General features: G+C 42.4%; 1 protein-coding gene across 1 annotated transcript in view; it reads right to left on the reverse strand.

The window, feature by feature from the left end:
- Positions 1-23,930, reverse strand: part of shank2b (SH3 and multiple ankyrin repeat domains 2b) — a 680,429-nt gene that overhangs the window by 45,422 nt on the left and 611,077 nt on the right. Inside the window, exons 17-18 of the mRNA XM_067994155.1 lie at positions 10,021-10,156; positions 3,816-3,896 (exon numbers count right to left, since the gene is read on the reverse strand). Of these exons, the coding sequence (XP_067850256.1) occupies positions 3,816-3,896; positions 10,021-10,156 (217 nt within the window). The remainder of the gene's footprint in view (positions 1-3,815; positions 3,897-10,020; positions 10,157-23,930) is intronic.

A 23,930-nucleotide genomic window follows, 5' to 3' on the forward strand; every position in this document is an offset into this window, starting at 1 on the left:
CCATAAAATCATACAGAGCAGAAGGAGGCCATTAGGACCATCGTGCCTGTGCCAGCTCTTTGAAAGAACTATCCAATTAGTCCCACTCCCCTGCTCGTTCCCCATAGCCCTGCAATTTTTTCCTCTTCAAGTATTTATCCAATTCCCTTTTGAATGTTATTACTGAATCTGCCTCCACCGCCCTTTCCTGCATTCCAGATCGTAACAACTTGCTGTGTAAAAAAATTCTCTTCATCTTCCCTTTGGTTCTTTTGCCAATTACCTTAAATCTGTATCCTCTGGTCACCGACCCTCCTGCCAATGGAAACAGTTTCTCCCGATTTACTCTATCAAAATCCCTCATAACATAATTTTGAAGGGACATAACAGAAGGGAAAAAGAGCCCCAGTTTCCTTATTCTCCTCATAACTAAAGCCTCTTTTCCATGGTATCATCTCAGTAAATACCTTCTACACCTCCCTTTGGCCTTGATGCATCTCCCATGTAATGGTTTTCATGACATGCAAGATTTGAAGTTTTTTTTTAAAGTGTGCGAGGTCGTTGCTTTGCAAATGTAGTCTCTACTGTGAGGATTTAGAAAGGGACCAATGTAAGAAGGGTCATCATGGATTGAAGATAATTGCTGAGTGTTAGCGCCCTGCCTGCAAACTCAGCCTCGCAAAGGCTCTCTACAAGTCAAAAAAGAGGGAGGACCATCTCCTCAAACTCTGGCAACTGTTTTCCTGCCTATCCCCATTCTCTCCCAATGATGAGCCGCCTTGGCCTGTAAACGGAGCACATTTATGAAGATGTTAGCAGGTGCCAAAAAAGCTTACGCGGCACTTTAATGTTCTGACAGCCTCAGTCCCCGTGCCAGACTTTCTCACGCTAGCCTGCATGGTGTAGCCTCTTTTGCAGGTGACCTGTGAAGTGTTCTTTGTATGGTTCTCTTGTCCCCCATTGGAAACATGCCATGTAGCTTATGTTGAATAAAGGAATGTTGCAACAAGGCATCAATCATCTGCGCAAGCTTTCCAGATGACCTCTCTTGAGGGTGCACAAGAACATTTAAATCAGGTGCACGCCTTACCTGAAGGAAGAGTATACAGGTATACAAAGGTGCCCACACTTACCTTGGCACTTCTTTTGGATGGCACTCATTTGTTCCCAGCCACAGTACTCACTTAACAACCTCCACCCATAAAGCTTGCACCTTGAATTCATGCAATGTGCATGTCCTTCAGCACTAAGCAAGGTCGCTCTTCTATAGCGACACCTCTGACAAGTTGTTACTGAAGCCAGGAGTCTTTGGCATTGTTCCTCATCACACACACACGATGCTTGCAAATCTGTTGCTGCCTTTACCATGACGATTGTGGGCAACTTCCCCTTTCCGAGATGTTGGCTCACCCATTGTTCCTGCTTACAGCCAACAGACTTCCTATCCTGACTTTTTCCCAATGTTTTCTATGCACAGAGAGTCTATTCACATGAAGGGAATGGGGCCTGTCTTGCAAAATTTGGCAAAGGCAGCCTGCCCCTGCTCTAGGCGTACCTGTGCTAAGGGCGAGCATGGCATTGATTTTGCCAGAATCGGAAAATTGCGACTCTCATCTGAACAAAAAGAAAACTCACAAATTTAACAGCTGACCCACTTCCACTCATATCCCATTACAAGTGGCATGTCTCTAACCTTGAAGAATCGGAGTGTGATAGCACATCTTGAAGAAAACAAAGCCTGAATAATGGATCTAATGGGGCCATCAAGACAAATGCATTAGAGGTAGAATCTGAAAATGGAACGACATTCTAAAATGTATCCATGACCTGTTCTGACCAGACATTTTCCAAACTGAAGTTACAAGTGATAAATTTACAGTTAAATGTTTGCAGTTAAAAGGGGGTCTGGCCCTGGATAATCATTGAGACGCCAGATCCACAACTTAAGTTCAAACTACCAATGTTTCTTATGATGGTTGATGTGCACCACGAGCTCACAAATGTGTGCTGCTTCTGAGCAAGTCTTTCATTACCCTACTTTAGAGAACAACCCACATGTGCAATAAAGCAAATGTTGAAGTGAATAGTTACACGAATATTTGTATTACTTATCCCTTTAGTGTGCTATTTACAGGAATATTAGGTGAGGAAAAACTGGTCTAAAAACTCACTTTAGTAGACTAGATAGCTGAGGAAAGAATAGAGTGTCAGGTTACATAGCGGGAAGCAAGGATTGATATGACTATTGTACTACAATGCCTGATTATGTAATCCTGATAAGTGTATAGATATGGAACCATTGCCTGTTGCCCAGTCCCTCTTGTTTAGATTAATGCTTTTACTTGAGGAGAAATGATTGCCGTGCTAGTCTCAGTACTCAAGTCACTACTGAATTGCACACATCACTTGGGCTTTCACTGATCATTATGAAGAGAAGAACAGCAGCAATATTACAGCAGTCTAGCACTAAGTATAAGCAGTGTGGCGCATATATCACAATAAACTAGCAGAAATCATCACCCAAAAAGTACTGACTGAGCACTCTCTCAGTCAAGCGTTATATGGCATTAGCTTCAGTGAAGCAGTCATGTGTGAGAGATCCCTTTCAAACTGCATTGACTAGAATCAAAAGGACTATAGTAATAGACACCAAGGACTTGCATCTTTGAAAGAACATCATCTTTCCTTAAGGCGACATGGCTCATAATTCTGATCAATTAAAAGAAAAACATTAAATACAGTCACCAAATTATGGAGATACCCGGATGGAAAAAAAACCCCTCTCAGATCCATTCGACTTTGGTATTATGTAAACACATCAAGGTTGCGAAACTAATATAGGGGACTCTATAAAGCTAGCTCACAATCATACATGCACACACCTGAGGATGGTGCCCAGTCCTGTCATAATGCATTCCGCTTCTTTTGGTTAGGGCCTCATTTTCCTAAGGGTGCACTTACACTGCATAGAATGAACCGAGGGAGAATTGCTCCTGTGTTTGGTGTAGGTTCGGAGCGCCAAGTCCACTCTGAAGCCATATTTCAAGCCATGTGATGTTCTGGCATTACAGGGCTAAACATAATAGGGAAGGAGAGCTTGGAATCCGTACTGATGAAGATTTAATTTACGCTATGGTCAGGGTACTGCGTTCAGGCTGATCAGCGCGATCATGAGTCAAATTGCTATCTGGCTGTTTACATTCAACTTCAGTGTCCAGCGAAAGCATTTTCTGTTTGACTGCAAAGTTACAGTTGCTGTGTAAATGTGCCCTGTGTCGACACTCAATGCTTCCCCACATGCGATGGCTGAGGCTGTGAATTCACCAGTGTCACCCTAACACCACATGCTGGAACCTGTCCGCACAGTACCCTTGTATACCACTGAGCCACTTCGTAGAGTTTTAATCTTTTAAAGGACACCTTTCATAAGACATGGACCCCAACACAGAACAAGGAATTTTGTCAGCTTACCTCTGTCCACTGGTGGCATCCAAAGTAAAATTAACCACAGAAAGGAAAGACGAAAGGAAGGAGACAGAAAAAGAGATGGAAGATCGTGAGAAGAGAATGCAGTGTCCGACAGTCGGATTTGAATGTTAACATTTCAGACAACCTGTTAGCTCACTAAGCATCCGATTCACAATTACAACTGAATGGTACAACAAGAGGCAGTGAGCAGGCCTCACCCATGCAAATGGCATGCACCGTCTGAATTTTTACTGTCCTATTAATTCTTCTGCTCTGTGCAAGTAAGCACGTGGCACAGGCCCCTTCACCGCGGTAAGGTAACAAGCACTTACAGGCTGAGGCATGCGTTTTTAAAGCTGTTTTCTTACCTAGATCTTCAAGTTCTGAGGTCATGGACTTAGAGCGCAGCGTTAACGCAGTGGTCGGTGCTCGTTTTGGAGGCGGTGGGGCTTGTTGGTGAAATTTTAAAAAAAAGCACAATCTTGGAATTCGTTTTCTCTTAAAATACACGAATGAGTCGGCAAGTTGCTGGTCATTTGAATTCATCCCGTGAGGCTAGGAATCACTGTCGGCCGTGTTATAACACGTGCTTCGAATAAATCCCTCCCCTCTGCCATTTTAATGAAAGTCTTTTTAACCCATTAGTTTTAATTGTGTACAGTGGAATGTTAATTCACCTGCTAATATCAGCAGTAATTTCCAGCTGTAGGTCAATTAACAATACAGCTTTTGTTTTCATATCTGTAGCAAATTGACAACTGATGATTAATATTTCCATTATAAAAAGTGCATTTATCGCCCCCCCCCCCACAAAAGCTTTAACCCCCTGCCATTGCTACAAGGAGGAAGTTACTTACAATTTCTAGATTTTTTAAAAAAGAAGAAATTTGAGATTTTATTTTGAAATTCTGTGTCATTTTAAAAGGGAATTGGATAGATAGACTTAAAAAGGAAAAAGTTGCAGGGCTATGGGAATAGAGCAGGGGAGTGGGACTAATTGGTAGCTCTTTCAGAGAGCAGGTATAGGCACGATGGGCCCAATGGCCTCCCTCTGCGCTGTATGATTCTACGATTCTATGAAATTCTTGATATTTTGTCTACTCCAAATAATCTACCTGTGTAAGATTCTTTTTTAACCCAATGTAAAAGTTACTTTTTTACCAAGGATTTCTACTTATAATAGTAATTTTACACTGTCTTAGGTAAAGTGTAGAACAATGGGAAGATGTACTGATGTTGGAGATTACTTATATAAATCTGTTTTTTTCCCAATTGAGTTTCATAAGATGGTGCTGCCAGAAGCAAATGGATCAGATGTCCCTAGTACCCTTTTCTAGTTTTTGTTCCTGTAATCTAACCTCACAGGGCTATCTGCACTGAGTAAATCATGGGCCCAAAATTCTCCTGTTGATAATTATCAACAGAATGAATTTCATCATCTCTGTGGCAAATTGCAGCCATTGCTTAAAATCTAAGAACAGATAAGAATAAAATAGCATTTGCTTCTAAAGAAGGTGAAGGTTAAACTCAACCTAACCCTGATGCGAGTTTAAAGCTTATAATGAATGAATATTATCAATGAGAAACTTTTTTACTCAGATGGTGGTTAGAATGTGGAACTTGCTATCACATGGAGTCGTTGAGGCAAATCGCGAAGATGCATTTAAGGGGAAGCTAGATAAACACATGAAGGAGAAAGGAATAGAAGGATATGGCGATAGGGTTAGATGAAGTAGGATGGGAGGAAGCTCATGTGGAGCATAAACACCGGCATAGACCAGTTGGGTCGAATGGCCTGTTTCTGTGCTGTAAATTCTATGTAATTAGACTGGAGGAATGTGTCCATTCTACATTGAGAAAAGTTGCAGTTTACACACTGATCTTGTGGTGTGATACTATGAAAGGAACACTGTGTTGTCAAGCTGCCTGTTTTTGACTCCTTGACTTTGGCTACCAACCAAGAAGCTTATCAATGCAACATGTCTGATCACACAGGCAACTCACTTTCATGCCTTTAAACAAGTGTCTCTCCTCTCCCCACCCGCCACCATCCTTTTTTGAGGGCAAAGGATTCAAATTGATTGGTCTCAGGATCTGGGCCGTGCTGGTTTGTAAAGCCGATAATATTTTTGTGGGGAAGGGGTGAGGTGGGAATAAGATTTCCAATCTGATCCCCTTCAGCGACAGGCCTGCACTTTGGCCCATTTCATTGTCTGTTCATGACGGTGGTTAAACTTAAGCAGATACAAGTGGTGTCATTTTAACTGGGCGATAGCGTAAAATGGATGATAGCGCCTCAGCTGACCATTATACGCCTCACCCGAACTTCCTCTCCGGTGTATAACGGGAGGTCGATCCGATATTGCAAGTTTTATGCCTTCGGCAAGAAGTTAAAATTACCCCCAAGGTTTGCAACAAGTGGAACTCCCAACCTAACAGCACTGTGGGAGCACCTTCACCACATGGACCGCAGCACTTCAAGAAGATACCACTAGCTTCTCAAGGGCAACTAGGGATGGACAATAAATGCCGGCCTTGCCAGCGATGCGCATGTCTCGAGAATGATTAAATAAAAAACCCAGAGCCAATAGCCAGCCCAGATCACTGTGACTAACTATAAAACAATGCGTGCGAATGGGAAATACCACTTCATTATAGTAAGCCTTTGTTAGACCTTCACAGAAAAACCTATACAAACAAAAAATACAGATGGTGCACACTTATAGTTTAATAAATTTAATTCCCTCAATTTTCTTTTTAAAGGTTATTTAAATAATTTTCATTGCACCGATGTCTTGCTGTTAATAAACCTGGTGACGCAGAGATCATTAATGGTTTGATCCTAAATTTAGGGACCTGCATCATGATCAGAATGCAAAAAAAAAACAGTGACATAAGCTTGAAGTGAAATGTAGACATTTACATTTTTAAATCGAGGTCCACCGGAAAGGGAAAAAAAGGCCACTTAAGTAACTATAATCTGTGCCAGTGTTAGTTCACACTGGCACCTAACAGATGCAAGACAAGCGGTAGTTCAAATAAATAGGCATATTAATCTTATCTTTGGATCAAACTCCACCTAACACTCAGTCCACAGACAGAAACCAGCTGGGCTTTCCCCCCCCCCCCCACCCCGACATATAGGCATTTTGATTTCAGTTTACGCCAGGATGTTAACACACGCTGGCATTTTGATACTGTCCCCTCAAAATTTTCTTGAAAATTCTCCACAAAAAAATGTGCAGTTTTTGCAGCCTTTCTCTTTGATGTTGCTTAGCAGCTGTGTGCTGGTAGTTTCATATCAGAAAACCTGCCCACGCAGACCTGTGAATTGTAAAATAATGATTTCCTTTTATAGAGAGAAGGAAGGCAACTGCTTTTAGGGTTTCAAAATCAGCATTCAATTGGCTGTGTAGGAATCACACAATGAGAACATTTCGGAGGTTTCGAATGGAGATCTTGGGAGCAAAGACAGCTATTTCTAGGTTATTTCATTTGAAACTGAAGACTGCAGCAGTTGGTCCAAGTGAATTGGTTACACAATTATATTACTCTACTGTTTTCTCATCCTAGTATTCAAATCCCTCCATGGCCTCGCCTCTCCCTATCTCCGTATCCCCCTCCAGCCCTTCGATCCTCCGAGATCTCTGCGCTCCTCCAATTTTGACCTCTTGCGCATTCCTGATTTCCATTGCCCCACCATTGGCGGCCGTGCCTTCTGCTGCCTAGGCACTAAGCACTGGAACTCCCTCCCTTATTCTCTCCGCCTCTCTACCTCTCTCTCCTCCTTTAATGCGCTCCTTAAAACCTACCTCTTTGACCAAGCTTTTGATCACCTGTCCCAATATCTCTTTGTATGACTCAGTGTCATATTTTGTCTGATAACGCTTCTGTGAAGTGCTTTGGGACATTTTACTATCTTAAAGGAGCTTTGTAAATGCAAGTTGTTGTTGTTTTCAAATTTATATCATTTTGTTGATGCAGATTATAATACAATAATCTAGGGACTGGGTGACATAATGGATTGGACCCCAGCTTTTCACCTCTGGGACTTGATGGGATGATATCTGCTGGCTGTAAATGGCCCTTTATGACATGACTTTGGGCAGTCTCAATGCAATTCCAGTGGCTATGGGCCCTGGAATGTGATTGAGATTAATTCAGCATTAATTGGCAATGTCACTCAGGCAGGGATAGTTTTAGAGTGGGAGATGAAATAAATAATACACTGGTGCAGTAGGGAGTGTCCCTCTGAGGTTGGGGCTGGGGAGGAGTAGAGGGCGCTTTACCCAGGATATTGCTGTGCTGTACCCAACCTAGTGCTTGATGCTGACACCGGATGCCTGAAATAGAAAGTGTTCCAATCCCAGTACGAACATCCTATGTTTTGATGAACACAAAAAGAGAGTTTTTTAAAAAAAAGAACAATCCAATTAGAAGAGGAGACCGTAAGAGATAGGAACAGGAGTAGGCCATTCGGCCCCTCGAGCCTGCTCCGCCATTTAATGAGATCATGGCTGATCTGATTTTTACCTCAACTCCACTTTCCCGCCCTTGCCCCATATCCTTTCACTCCCTTGCTGATCAAAAGTTTGTCTAACTCAGCCTTGAATGTATTCAATGACTCAGCCTCCACAGCTTTTTGGGGTAAAGAATTCCAAAGATTCACGACCCTCTGGGAGAAGAAATTCCTCCTCATTTCCATCTTAAACGGGCGACCCCTTATTCTGAGACAATGTCCCCTAGTTTTCGATTCCCCCATGAGGGGTAACATCCTCTCAGAATCTACCCTATTGAGTCCCCTCAGGATCTTGTATGTTTCAATAAGATCTCCTCTCATTCTTCTAAACTCCAATGAGTATAGACTCAACCTGTTCAATCTTTCCTCATAAGACAACCCTTCCATACCCGCAATCAACGTAGTGAACCTTCTCTGAACTGCCTCTAATGCAAGTATGTCCTTCCTTAAATAAGGGCATCAGAACTGTATGCAGTACTCCAGGTGTGGTCTCAGCAGCACCCTGTACAGTTATAGCAAGACTTCCCTGCTTTTATACTCCATCCCCCTAGAAATAAAGGCCAATATTCTGTTTGCCTTCTGGATTACCTGCTGCACCTGTATGTTGACTTTTTGAGTTTCATGTACGAGGACACCCAGATCCCTCTGTACCGCAGCATTTTGTAGTATTTCTCCATTCAAATAATATTTTGCTTTTTTAGTTTTCCTCCCAAAGTGGATGACTTCACATTTTCCCACATTATATTCCATCTGCCAAATTTTTGCCCATTCGCTTAACCTGTCAATATCCCTTTGCAGACACTTTGTGTCCTCATCGCAACTTGCTTTTCCACCTATCTTTGTATCATCAGCAAATTTGGCCACAAGACACTCTGTTCCTTCATCCAAGTCATTGATATATATTGTAAATAGTTGAGGCCCCAGCAATGAGCCCTGCGGCACCGCACGAGTTACAGATTGCCATTTTGAAAATGACCCCTTTATCCCGACTCTTTGTTTTCTGTTAGTTAGCCAATCCTCTATCCATGCCAGTATATTACCCCCAACACCATGAGCTCTTATCCTGTGCAGTAATCTTTTATGTGGCACCTTATCGAATGCCTTTTGGAAATCCAAATGTATTGCATCCATTGGTTCCCCTTTATCCACTCTGCCCATTACATCCTCAAAGAACTCTAATAAATTTGTCAGACATGATTTCCGCTTTATAAAACCATGTTGACTCTCCTTGATTGTATTATGAGTCTCCAAATGTCCTGCTACTACTTCCTTAATAATGGATTCTAGCATTTTCCCAATGACAGACGTTAGGCTAACTAGGAGAAAGAACATTTAAAACAAAAAAACGTGAGATTACATTTTTGTGTTAAATCACAAGTGCTAGTTTTTTTTAGAAAGTTTAATCATTTTATCGGGATGGTTTCCCCTCAAACACATTTCTTATTTTTAAATTCTTTCAAAATAAAACATAACTCTTTAGCCTCTCATTCTATGTTGAATGAAAACTTGTGATAATTGCTTGCTAATGACCTGAGCAAATGAAAACTGGGTTTTTAAAATGTAGATGTTATTAATTAGTCAATCGTTAAAGAAGGCTGAGGGGTGACCTAATAGAGGTCTTTAAAATTATGAAGGGGATTGATAGGGTAGACGTAGAGAAGGTATTTCCACTTGTACGGGAGACCAGAACTAGGGGTCATAAATATAAGATGGTGACTTAATCAACTCAATAGGGAAATCAGGAGAAACTTCTTTACCCAGTGAGTTGTAAGAATGTGGAACTCACTACCACAAGGAGTAGTTGAGGCGACTAGCACAGATGCATTTGGGGGATGCTAGATTAACACATGAGGGAGAAAGGAATAGAAGGATATGCTGATAGGATTAGATGAAGTAGGGTGGGAAGAGGCTCTTGTGGAGCATAAACACCGGCATAGAACGGTTGGGCTATTTCTGTGCTTTAAATTCTGTGTAATTCTATATAATTGGCTAATTTGTACAAAGGTATGTTGCTCAGCAAGTCAGAATGAGCCAGAGTACACTTAAATCATTACCTTTCTTTCGAGCTGTGTCTTCTGGATCGAGATTTCTGCTTACTGTGACAACTTTTAACACCAAATGGTTTCCTCCCTGGCGGATCATGTTCACCACTTGTCTATGGCCAACCTTCACTACGTTGTCATTATTGACCTGCAACAAATTTCAAATGAGTAAATAGTATCATACTAGTAGTATCAAAGTAATTATAGCAATGACGATGAACAATGAAGCTCTTATCTTGTGCCTTACACATTTCATAGAAACATAGGAACAGGAGTAGGCCATTCAGTCCCTCAAGCCTGTTCCGCCATTCAATTAGATCATGGCTGATCTGCATCTTAACCCCATTTACCCACCTTGGCTCTGTAACCCTTAATACCCTTGCCTAACAGAAATCTATCAATCTCAGTTTTGAAATGTTCATTTGACCCCCAGCCTCAACAGCTTTTTGGGGGACAGAGTTCCAGATTTCCACTACCCTTTGTGTGAAGAAGTGCTTCCCGACATCACCCCTGAAATTCCAATCATTTCAACTATATTACCTTTCTATAATTGGCCAGATTTATGCCCATTTCGGTTTAACTCCATGTTATAGTGCTACTTGGAAAGACTTTTCATCTTCTGCTTTCATACATTATTAAGACATCACAGAAAAAAGTATTTTTGTTGTACTTGTACATCCCAGGTCCTGAAAATCTGCGATGGGGCGCATCTCAGCCCAAGTCCCGAGCAGTACCTCTGCCATTGATCGTGGCAGACTGTCCACGGTCAGGGAGAGGTTCCCTCACTTGCTGCCAATGGCTGGCGCCCGTGCGTACTGGGGCACCCACCATTGGAAACACGCTAGAAGTTAGAGCTGCCAACCCCACCACCCCCTCTCTCGGCCCCCTTTGTAAGGGGGTCACTTTAATTAAAAACATCACAGCTCTTTCTTTGGAGGTCCAGGCCACAATCCTTCACAGATGCATAAATGGTGGTGGTGCAATAAGAATGCATTTCCACTTTTAAGAGAACTAGAGTCAGGTGATTAACATGGGAATGTCTGTGTGCAAAGAAGCTGAGAGAGAACAAAGCAAATTTCTGTTTAATAAACAAATCGGTTTAAAACTGAGACAATTCTGGGCTGAGCCACAGGATAGGCAGTCACTCTAGGAAGATATATTTTTAAAGAGATTTCCTGAGCAGCAAACGTGATAGCAAAGAGGCGATTTCATAAACGTGCGCTATGGCTGTGCATTTTCTGGGCAGCCCGTTCATGATTTTCCGATATGCGAGCCTGGCAGTTACGGTTACATGCGGGTATCATGAATTTGTGAAGCCAACCTTTAAGAGTCAATCTACTATTTATCCTTTATGATTATCCTGGAGATTCTTCTATCACATCAAGATGGCATTGCCTAGTTTCCCTCTCAACAATAAAACCCAAGATAATTCTGGCCAACTACATAATCCAGCTCCAATAAGAAGCACACTTAAAGCAGCCATTACCACATCATTACCATCTCAACCAACAGGTGACTGTGCTGCCAAAATCAGCCTAATCTTGGTGCTACTACCCAAAAAAATGGACAGAGTCATTTCACTTCTAAAAGAATGAATGAGCACATGGGAGGTCAAGTCTGAAGGCATTAACTAGGGACCACTTTGCAAACATCACCAAGGTCATTTAAAAAGCAATGACTAGTGGCAATTTTGAACTTTTAAGTAGAGAAGAGGTGGAACACTTTTCTAGATAATGACATGCTATTTTGAACAACAGATGCTTGCTGACTTGGCAATTTGAAAAAATAGCAGAGGCAGCAGGTAAGATGGAGGGTGTTAGGGTCCAGATGGGAGGCTAAATAGAGAGTGCAGCAGAATTAATGGCAATTTACCAAGGCTCCATCAAGTGGGGGGAAGACGATAAATAGCTCGCTGCACGAATTAATCCTCATTAGAAGCAAACTCTCAAGGCCACTTCCTTCCTCTGTGGGGGAAGAAATGAGGTAAGGATGCTTAATCTCTTGTAATGGCACTGGAGCTGTTAGTACGAGCAACGTGGGAGAGAAAAAAGATGGAAGTATCAACTGTAAGAGTTGTACAGAAATGAGGTCTGTACCTGTCTTCTCACGATTTTTGCAAGATGTTGAATTTACCCGAGAGCAGGAAGTGGACCTGATGGAACTGCTTCAGATAAATTAGACTAAAATAATTTTGAATAAATCCTTTCAAGCCACTAAGGGGGAGAGCTGGAGGGGGGGGGGGTGTGGTGAGGGAATGCAAACACATTAACAAGATGAAAGGACACACTAGGAGAATGCAAATGTTATTAAATATCTTAGAAACAGAATGTAGTGAGCATATTCTGGTATGCTAGAGTGTTAAATTGGACCTGGCGAGTTGGCAGCGAACTCCCCCATGTTTATTGACTGGGGGTGGATGCCACAGAAATGTAAGTTATACCAGTGGTGGGTTTCCCTTATGGTGCATTTACACTCCACAAGGTTATCATTGTGGCGAAGCCAGAACTGCTTTGCACCGACGCTAAATCTGTAGTGCAAATCAGGTTTGAAGGCCTGAACTGACTCCCGAGCAAAGTAAATTGAGACTCCCTCCTCCAGAGAACCTCAGTCTGCTCTGTTCCTGTGTCAGTTTGGGCCCTGACACCAAATGAAGGTTGCATTTACACTCAGTTTTGGTGCTAAGCAAAACTGTTTCATAGCAAAGCTACGACTTCAGTGTCAGCCATGGCTCAGTTGGGAGCACTCTTGCCTCGAAGTCAGAAGGTTATGGGTTCAAGGCCCACTTCAGGTCCTTGAGCACAAAACCCAGTTCTGAGGGAGTGCTGCACTGTTGGAGGTGCCATCTTTCAGATGAGGTGTTAAACTAACATCCCATCTGTGCTCTCAGGTGGATGCAAAAGATCCCATGGTACTTTCTCGAAGAAGAGCAGGGGCGTTCTCCACTGTATCCCGGCCAATATTTATCGCTCAACCAACATCACTAAAAAACAGACAATCTGGTCATTATCACATTGCTGTTTGTGGGATCTTGCTGTGCAAAAATAGGCAAGTTAATGAGTGCTACCACTGAGCCCACAAGATGCTTTCTAAGCAGAAAGATCAAACAGCAATACTAAAGCCCACAGTGTAAACTTTCAGCATAAAAATGTTAAAAATTTACATCAAGGAGATCTGGAAGAAAAATAAAAAAAACCCTTAAGGGATTTCCTGAGCCATTGATGATCCTGGAATTGCTTTTGCAATATGATAGTAATTTATTAACCATAGACCGACTGCATAATGTGAGATAGTAGTCACTGGTTGAACGTTCTCATATTAACTCAATGCATTAAAAATGCGATTTAATATATATTCATTCAGTACATTTATTACTTGTAAATGCCATATCTATTCAACTGTAGTGCAGGTACATTAACATTTATTTATGGTGCACACAGGAACCTAAAACATTTGAAAAGCAGATCTAAAAATTCTTTGCTGTTTTGTCAAATCTTAACTAGCTGTAAGGGTCAGATCTTGGATAATTTTATTATGCAGTGTGACTGGACAGTTGCATCCTAATACAGTCCCAAGGTGATCTTAATATACTTATAAGCAGAAGCTGTCACATCTTTACAATGCAACTTTATCCTTCAGGATTTTTGCAGAATAAATTTATCATTGTTCTCCCTTTCCCATGTCATAGGAACATAGCAACACAACAGGAATGGGCCATTCAGCACTTCAAGCCTGTTCCACCGTTCAATTAGATAATGGTTGATCTGTATCTTAACTCCATCTACCTGCCTTGGTTCCGTAACCCTTAATACCAATCAATCTCAGTTTTGAAATTTCCAATTGACCCCCCGCCTCAACAACTTTTTTGGAGGAGAGAGTTCCAGATTTTCACCACCCTTTGTGTGAAGAAGTGCTTCCTGACATCACCCCTGAACGGCCTAGCTGTTTAGGGACGAAAAGCCGACAAATCCCCTGGACTTGATGGCCGACATCCTAGGGTTCTAAAAGGGGTGGCTGCAGAGATAGTGGGTGCATTGGTTATGATCTTCCAAAAGTCTCTAGATTCTGGAACGGTCCCAGTGGATTGGATGGTAGAAGGGAGGGAGAGAGAAAAAAGGGAACTTCAGGCTCATTAGCCTGACATCAGTTGTTGGGAAAATGCTGGAATCCAGTATTCAGGAAGTGGTAACAGGGCACTTAGAAAATCATAATATGATTAGGCAGAATCAACATGGTTTTATGAAAGGGAAATAGTGTTTGACAAATTTATTAGAGTTTTTTGAGGATGTAACGAGCAGGGTAGAAAAAGGAGAACCAGTGGATGTAGTATATTTGGATTTACAAAAGGCCATTCGATAAGGTGCTACATAAAAGGTTGTTACACAAGATAAGGGCTCATGGGGTTGGGGGTAATATATTGGCATGGATAGAGGATTGGTTAAAGGACAGAAAACAGAGAGTAGGGATAAACGGGTCATTCTCAGGTTGGCAGGCTGTAACTAGTGGGGTGCTGCAAGGATCAGTGCTTGGGCCTCAGCCATTTACAATATATTAATGACTTAGATGAAGGGACTGAGTGTAATGTATCCAAGTTTGCTGATGATACAAAGCTAGGTGGGAAAGTAATCTGCAAGGAGGATACAAAGAGTCTGCAAAGGGATATAGACAGGTGAAGTGAGTGGGCAAGAAGGTAGCAGATGGAGTATAATGTGGGGAAATGTGAGGTTATTCACTTTGGTAGGAAGAATTGAAAAACAGAATATTTTTTAAATGGTGAGAAACTATTAAATGTTGGTGTTCAGAGAGAATTGGTGTCCTCGTACAAGAAACACAAAAAGTTAGTATGCAGGTACAGCAGGCAATTAGGAAAGCAAATGGCATGTTGGCTTTTATTGTAAGGTGGTTGGAGTACAAGAGTAAGGATGTATTACTACAGTTGTACAGGGCTTTAGTGAGACCTCACCTGGAGTACTGCATAGATATTTGGTATCCTCATCCAAGGAAGGATATACTTGCTTTGGAGGCAGTGCAACAAAGGTTCACTAGATTAATTCCTGGGATGAGAGGGTTGTCCTATGAAGAGAGGTTGACTAGAATGGGCCTATACTCTCTGGAGTTTAGAAGAATGAGAGGTGATCTTATTGAAACAAATAAGATTCTGAGCGGGCTTGACAGGGTACATTGGAACATAAGAACATAGAAACAGGAGTAGGCCCTCGTGCCTACTCCACCATTTGATAAGATCATGGCTGATCTGTGATCAAACTCCATATACCTGCATTTGGCCCATATCCCTTAATACCTTTGGTTGCCAAAAAGCTATCTATCTCAGATTTAAATTTAGCAATTGAGCTAGTATCAATTGCCATTTGCGGAAGAGAGTTCCAAACTTTTACAACACTTTGTGTGTAGAAATGTTTTCTAATCTCGCTCCTGAAAGGTCTGGCTCTAATTTTTAGACTGTGCCCCCTACTCCTAGAATCCCCAACCAGCGGAAATAGTTTCTTTCTATCCTCCCTATCCGTTCCCCTTAATATCTCATAAACTTCGATCAGATCACCCCTTAACCTTCGAAACTCCAGAGAATACAACCCCAATTTGTGTTATCTCTCCTCATAACTTAATCCTTGATGTCCGGGTATCATTCTAGTAAATCTAAACTGCACTCCCTCCAAGGCCAATATGTCCTTCTGAAGGTGCGGTGCCCAGAACTGCTCACAGTACTCCAGGTGCGGTCTAACCAGGGTTTTGTACAGCTGCAGCATAACTTCTGCCCCCTTGTACTCTAGTCCTCCAGATATAAAGGCCAGCATTCCATTAGCCTTCTTGATTATTTTCTGCACCTGTTCATGACACTTCAATGATCTATGCACCTGAACCCCTAAGTCCCTTTGGATATCCACTGTTTTTAACTTTTTACCATTTAGAAAGTACCCTGTTCTATCCTTTTTTGATCCAAAGTGGATGACCTCACATTTGTCTACATTGAATTCCATTTGCCACAGTTTTGCCCATTCACCTAATCTATCAATATCGCTTTGTAATTTTATGTTTTCATCTACACTGCTCACAATGCCACCAATCTTTGTGTCATCGGCAAACTTAGATATGAGCCTTTCTATGCCGTCATCCAAGTCGTTAATAAATATTGTGAATAATTGAGGCCCCAAGACAGATCCCTGCGGGACTCCACTAGTCACATCCTGCCAATGTGAGCACCTACCCATTATCCCTACTCTCTGTCGCCTTTCGCTCAGCCAACTTCCTAACCAAGTCCGTACTTTTCTCTTGTTTCCATGGTCTTCGATTTTAGATAACAATCTCTTATGTGGGACTTTATCAAATGCCTTCTGGAAGTCCATATAAATAATATCCATTGACATTCCCCTGTCCACTACTTTAGTCACCTCTTCAAAAAATTCAATCAGGTTTGTCAGGCACGACCGACCTTTCACAAATCCATGCTGGCTCTCTCTGATTAACTGAAAATTCTTGAGGTATTCAGTCACCCTATCCTTAATTATAGACTCCAGCAATTTCCCCACAACGGATGTTAGGCTAACTGGTCTAAAATTCCCCGGTTTCCCTCTCTCTCCTTTCTTAAAAAGCAGAGTGACATGTGCAATTTTCCAATCGAGAGGGACAGTTCCTGAATCTAGAGAACTTTGAAAGATTATAGTTAGGGCATCCGCAATGTGCTCACCTACTTCTTTTAAAACCCTGGGATGGAAACCATCTGGTCCTGGGGATTTGTCACTCTTTAGTGCTATTATTTTCTCCATTACTGTTGCTTTACTTATCTTAATTTTATCGAGTCCCTGTCCCCGATTCAATATTAGTTTTCTTGGGATTTCCGGCATGCTATCCTCTTTTTCTACTGTAAATACTGACGCAAAGCAGAAAGGAAATGGGTGACCGCCAGGCAGAGTAAAAGGACCAGGCAGGTAGAGCACGAGTCCCCTGGGGCCATCTCCCTCTCAAATAGATATTCTGCTTTAGATACTGTTGGGGGAGATGGCTTATCAGGGGAAAGCAGCAAGAGCCAGGTTCCGGGCACCATGGGTGGCTCTGCTGCACAGGAGAGGAGGAAAAAGAGTGGCAGGGCTATAGTGATAGGGGATTCAATTGTAAGGGAAACAGATAGGCGTTTCTGCGGCTGCAAACGTGACTCCAGGATGGTATGTTGCCTCCCTGGTGCTAGGGTCAAGGATGTCATGGAGCGGCTGCAGGGCATTCTGGAGGGGGAGGGTGAACAGCCAGTAGTCGTGGTCCATATTGGTACCAACGACATAGGTAAAAAAAGGGATGAGGTCCTGCAAGGTGAATTTAAGGAGTTAGGAGATAAATTAAAAAGCAGGACTTCAAAGGTAGTGATCTCAGGATTACTACCGGTGCCACGTGCTAGTGAGGATAGGAACAGAAGAATAGACAGGATGAATGCGTGATTGCAGGGATGGTGTAGGAGGGAGGGATTTAGATTCCTGGGACATTGGGACCGGTTCTGGGGAAGGTGGGACCTGTACAAGCGTGACGGGTTACACCCGAGCAGGACCAGGACCAATGTCCTCGCGGGGGTGTTTGCTAGTGCTGTTGGGGAAGGTTTGAACTAGAGTGGCAGGGGGATGGGAACCTGAGTGGGGAGTCAGAAGAGAATAAAGTTGAGAGCAGCAAGAGAGGGGAAGACCCAGGGGAAATCTACAATACAAATAGTACAAACAGTTGTTCAAGAACAAGTGAAAGGGAAAAGCGTAGAGCAGTGGAAAGAAAGTGTACTTTAGGCACGAAAGATAAAATAAAAACTAGAAGACGTAAGGCGATTCACCCAGCATCAAAGCTGTGGCAGGGGGTTGGGAACCTGAGCAGGGAGACAAAGGAAAGCGTGTCAGGAAGGGACAGAAGGTATGGAGTAAAAGGTAAAGTGTTAAAAAGGGAAAAAGCAGGAACTAAGTGTCACAAAACATATTTGAAAGTTCTTTATCTGAATGCACGTAGCATTCGGAACAAAATGGACGAGTTAACGGCACAAATCACAACGTATGGGTATGATCTTGTGGCCATTACAGAAACATGGCTGCAGGGTGACAACGACTGGGAATTAAATATGCCAGTGTATTTAACTATCAGGAAGGACAGGCAGGAAGGAAGGGGAGGTGGGGTGGCTATGTTAATAAAGGAAGGAATCACTGTAATACAGAGAAAAGATATTGGGGCAAAGGATCAGGACAATGAAACAGTTTGGGTAGAGATAAGGAATAATAAGGGGAAAAAAACACTAGTGGGCGTAGTATATAGGCCTCCTAATAATTGCAACTCTGCTGGAAGAAGTATTAATCAGGAAATAGTCGGGGCATGTAATAAGGGAACAGCAATAATTATGGGGGATTTCAACTATAATATGAACTGGACAAATCAAATTGGGCAGGGCAGCCTTGAGGAAGAGTTTATTGAGTGTATCAGGGATGGATTTCTTGAGCAGTATGTAACTGATCCTACAAGGGGGCAAGCAAACTTGGACCTGGTCCTGTGTAATGAGCCAGGATGAATTAATAATGTCCTCGTTAAGGATCCCCTTAGAATGAGTGACCAAAACATGGTTACATTCCATATCCAATTAGAGGGTGAGAAGGTTGGTTCTCAAACAAGCGTACTGAGCTTGAATAAAGGAGACTTTGATGGTATGAGAGCGGAATTGATTAAAGTGGACTGGGAAAATAGATTAAAGGGTAAGATGGTACATGAGCAGTGGTGTTCATTTAAGGAGTTATTTTACAACTTTCAAAAAATATATATTCCACTGAGGAAAAAAGGGTGTAAAAGAAATGGCAGCCATCCGTGGCTAAGTAAAGAAATTAAGGATAGTATCCGACTAAAAACAAGGACATATAAGGTAGCCAAACTTAGTGGGAGGATAGAAGATTGGGCAGTCTTGAAAAGACAGCAAAAAGTAACTAAAGGATTGATTAAGAAAGGGAAGATAGATTATGAAAATAAATTAGCAAAAAATATAAAAACAGATAGCAAGAGTTTCTATAGTTATATAAAAAGAAAAAGGGTGGCTAAGTCAAACGTAGGTCCCTTAGAGGATGAGACCAGGAAATTAATGGTGGGAAACATGGAGATGGCAGAAATGCTGAACAAATATTTTATTTCAGTCTTTACGGTAGAGGACACGAAGAATATCCCAACACTGGACAAACAGGGGACTCTGGGGTGGGAGGAGCTAAATACGATTAAAATCACTAAGGAATTGGTACTCAGTAAATTAATGGGACTCAAGGCGGATAAATCCCCTGGACCTGATGGCTTACATCCTAGGGTCTTGAGGGAAGTGGCAGTAGGGATTGTGGATGCTTTGGTAATAATTTTCCAAAATTCTCTGGACTCGGCAAAGGTCCCGGCAGATTGGAAAACTGCGAATGTAACACCCTTATTTAAAACGGGTAGTAGGCAGAAGGCTGGAAATTATAGACCAGTTAGCCTAACATCTGTGGTGGGTAAAATTTTGGAGTCTATTATTAAGGAGACAGTAGCGGAACATTTGGATAAATATAATTTAATAGGACAAAGTCAGCATGGCTTTACGAAGGGGAAGTCATGTCTGACAAATTTGCTTGAGTTCTCTGAGGACATAACGTACAGGGTGGATAAAGGGGAACCAGTGGACGTAGTGTATTTGGACTTCCAGAAGGCATTCGACAAGGTGCCACATAAAAGATTATTGCTCAAGATAAAGAATCACTGGATTGGGGGTAATATTCTGGCATGGGTGGAGGATTGGTTATCTAACAGGAAGCAGAGAGTCGGGATAAATGGTTCATTCTCAGACTGGCAACCAGTAGCCAGTGGTGTTCCACAGGGGTTGGTGCTGGGTCCCCAATTCTTTACAATCTATATTAACGATTTGGAGGAAGGGACCGAGTGTAACATATCAAAGTTTGCAGATGATACAAAGATGGGAGGGAAAGTAGAGAGTGAGGAGGACATAAAAAACCTACAAGGGGATATAGACAGGCTGGGTGAGTGGGCGGAGATTTGGCAGATAGAATCATAGAAGTTTACAACATGGAAACAGGCCCTTCGGCCCAACATGTCCATGTCGCCCAGTTCATACCACTAAGCTAGTCCCAATTGCCTGCACTTGGCCCATATCCCTCTATACCCATCTTACCCATGTAACTTTCCAAATGCTTTTTAAAAGACAAAATTGTACCCGCCTCTACTATTGCCTCTGGCAGCTCGTTCCAGACACTCACCACCCTTTGAGTGAAAAAATTGCCCCTCTGGACCCTTTTGTATCACTCCCCTCTCACCTTAAATCTATGCCCCCTCGTTATAGACTCCCCTACCTTTGGGAAAAGATTTTGACTATCTACCTTATCTATGCCCCTCATTATTTTATAGACTTCTGTAAGATCACCCCTAAACCTCCTACTCTCCAGGGAAAAAAGTCTCAGTCTATCCAACCTCTCCCTATAAGTCAAGCCATCAAGTCCCGGTAGCATCCTAGTAAATCTTTTCTGCACTCTTTCTAGTTTAATAATATCCTTTCTATAATAGGGTGACCAGAACTGTACACAGTATTCCAAGTGTGGCCTTACTAATGTCTTGTACAACTTCAACAAGACATCCCAACTCCTGTATTCAATGTTCTGACCAATGAAACCAAGCATGCTGAATGCCTTCTTCACCACCCTATCCACCTGTGACTCCACTTTCAAGGAGCTATGAACCTGTACTCCTAGATCTCTTTGTTCTATAACTCTCCCCATTGCCCTACCATTAACGGAGTAGGTCCTGGCCCGATTCGATCTACCAAAATGCATCACCTCATATTTATCTAAATTAAACTCCATCTGCCATTCATCGGCCCACTGGCCCAATTTATCAAGATCCCGTTGCAATCCTAGATAACCTTCTTCACTGTCCACAATGCCACCAATCTTGGTGTCATCTGCAAATGTACTAACCATGCCTCCTAAATTCTCATCCAAATCATTAATATAAATAACAAATAACAGCGGACCCAGCACCGATCCCTGAGGCACACCGCTGGTCACAGGCCTCCAGTTTGAAAAACAACCCTCTACAACCACCTTCTGTCGTCAATTCAATTTTGTATCCAATTGGCTACCTCACCTTGGATCCCGTGAGATTTAACCTAATGTAACAACCTACCATGCGGTACCTTGTCAAAGGCTTTGCTAAAGTCCATGTAGACCACGTCTGCTGCACAGCCCTCATCTATCTTCTTGGTTACCCCTTCAAAAAACTCAATCAAATTCGTGAGACATGATTTTCCTCTCACAAAACCATGCTGACTGTTCCTAATCAGTCCCTGCCTCTCCAAATGCCCGTAGATCCTGTCTCTCAGAATACCCTCTAACAACTTACCCACTACAGATGTCAGGCTCACAGGTTTATAGTTCCCAGGCTTTTCCCTGCTGCCCTTCTTAAACAAAGGCACAACATTTGCTACCCTCCAATCTTCCCAATTTGCTACCCTCCAAATCTCCAATACAATATTGGAAAATGTGAGGTTATGCACTTTGGCAGGAAAAATCAGAGAGCAAGTTATTATCTTAATGGCGAGAAACTGGAAAGTACTGCAGTACAAAGGGATCTGGGGGTCCTAGTGCAAGAAAATCAAAAAGTTAGTATGCAGGTGCAGCAGGTGATCAAGAAGGCCAACGGAATGTTGGCTTTTATTGCTAGGGGGATAGAATATAAAAACAGGGAGGTATTGCTGCAGTTATATAAAGTATTGGTGAGACCGCACCAGGAATACTGCATACAGTTTTGGTATCCATACTTAAGAAAAGACATACTTGCTCTCGAGGCAGTACAAAGAAGGTTCACTCGGTTAATCCCGGGGATGAGGGGGTGGACATATGAGGAGAGGTTGAGTAAATTGGGACTCTACTCATTGGAGTTCAGAAGAATGAGAGGTGATCTTATTGAAACATATAAGATTGTGAAGGGGCTTGATCGGGTGGATGTGGTAAGGGTATTCCCAAGGATGGGTGAAACTAGAACTGGGGGGCATAATCTTAGAATAAGGGGCTGCTCTTTCAAAACTGAGATGAGGAGAAACTTCTTCACTCAGAGGGTAGTAGGTCTGTGGAATTTGCTGCCCCAGGAAGCTGTGGAACCTACATCATTAAATAAATTTAAAACAGAAATAGACAGTTTTCTAGAAGTAAAGGGAATTAGGGGTTATGGGGATCGGGCAGGAAATTGGACGTGAATTTAGATTTGAGGTTAGGATCAGATCAGCCATGATCTTATGGAATGGCGGAGCAGGCTCGAGGGGCCGATTGGCCTACTCCTGCTCCTATTTCTTATGTTCTTATGTTCTTATTATTCAACATGTCCGCCATTTCCCCATTGTCAATGAGAATATCCCCACTTTCAGTTTTTAAGGGGCCAACACTGCTCCTGACCACCCTCTTTTTCCTAATATAACTATAAAAGTTCTTCGAATTGGTTTTGATATCCCTTGCAAGTTTCTTTTCATACTTTCGTTTTGTAGCTCTTACTATCTGTTTTGTGACCCTTTGTTGATCTTTGTATCTTTCCCATTTGCCAGGATCTGTGCCATTTTTTGCCTTTTTGTTTGCCCTTTCCTTATGTCTTATACTATCTCTTCCCTCTTTCGTTGTTCATGGCTGTTTTTTTTGGCAAGTAGAGTTCTTGCCCCTCAGGGGTATAAACCGGTTCTGTATCTCGTTAAATGTTTCTTAAAACATTTCCCACTGATCATCAGTCGTTTTACCCATTAACAGATTTGCCCAGTTTACTGTGGACAGTCTCTGTCTCATCCCATTGAAGTCGGCCTTACCCAAGTCTAGAATCTTATCAGCTGATTCACTTTTTTCCCTTTCAAACACTACATTGAACTCGATCATGATATGATCGCTATTGGATAGATGTTCACGCACAGTTAAGCTGTTAACTAAATCTGGTTCATTACTCATTGCTAAATCTAGTATGGCTTACCCCCTTGTTGCCTCTGGGACATACTGCTGCAGAAAACTATCCCGGACACACTCAAAAAATTCACTACCTTTCTGACTGTTGCTAGTCTGCTTTCCCCAATCTATGTGAAGGTTAAAGTCCCCCATTAAGACCACTATGCCTTTCTTGCACGCTTGTCTAATCTCTGCATTTATACAATCTAGCACTTCAGAGCTGCTGCCAGGGGTCCTATACACAACTCCCACTATAGTCTTCGATCCTTTCCTATTTCTCAATTCAACCCATAAGGTCTATGTTGGCTGCTTACCTCTCGTTATATCCCCCTTTATCATTGAAGTGATTTCATCTCTAATCACTGAGGCTACTCCTCCCCCTCTTCCATTTTCCCTTTCTCTCCTGTAGACCTTATGACCCGGTATATTTAGTTCCCAATCCTGACCATCCTGCAGCCATGTCTCAGTAATAGCTATCATGTCATACCCTCCAATTTGAATTTGAACCTATAGTTCATTTAATTTATTGCTTATACTCAGTGCATTTAAATATAGAACTCTTAGTTCGGTCACACACCCTAGCCTGACCTTCAGCTTTGATGCTGGGTTAATCGCCTTACGCCTTCTAGTTTTCACTTTAACTGTAGTGTCTAAAGTACACTTTCTTTCTGCTGCTCTACGCTTTTCCCTTTCACTTGTTCTTGAACAACTGTTTGTACTGTTTGTATTGTAAATTTCCCCTGGGTCTTCCTCTCTCTTACTGCTCTCAACTTTGCTCCCTTCTGACTCCCCGCTCAGGTTCCCATCCCCCTGCCACTCCAGTTCAAACCTTCCCCAACAGCACTAGCAAACACCCCCGCGAGGACATTGGTCCCGCTCCCGCTCGGGTGTAAACCGTCTCGCTTGTACAGGTTCCACCTTCCCCAGAACTGGTCCCAATATCCCAGGAATCTAAAT

Source organism: Heptranchias perlo, chromosome 12 (genome assembly GCF_035084215.1).
Source record: "Heptranchias perlo isolate sHepPer1 chromosome 12, sHepPer1.hap1, whole genome shotgun sequence".
NCBI classification, from domain to species: Eukaryota; Metazoa; Chordata; class Chondrichthyes; order Hexanchiformes; family Hexanchidae; genus Heptranchias; species Heptranchias perlo.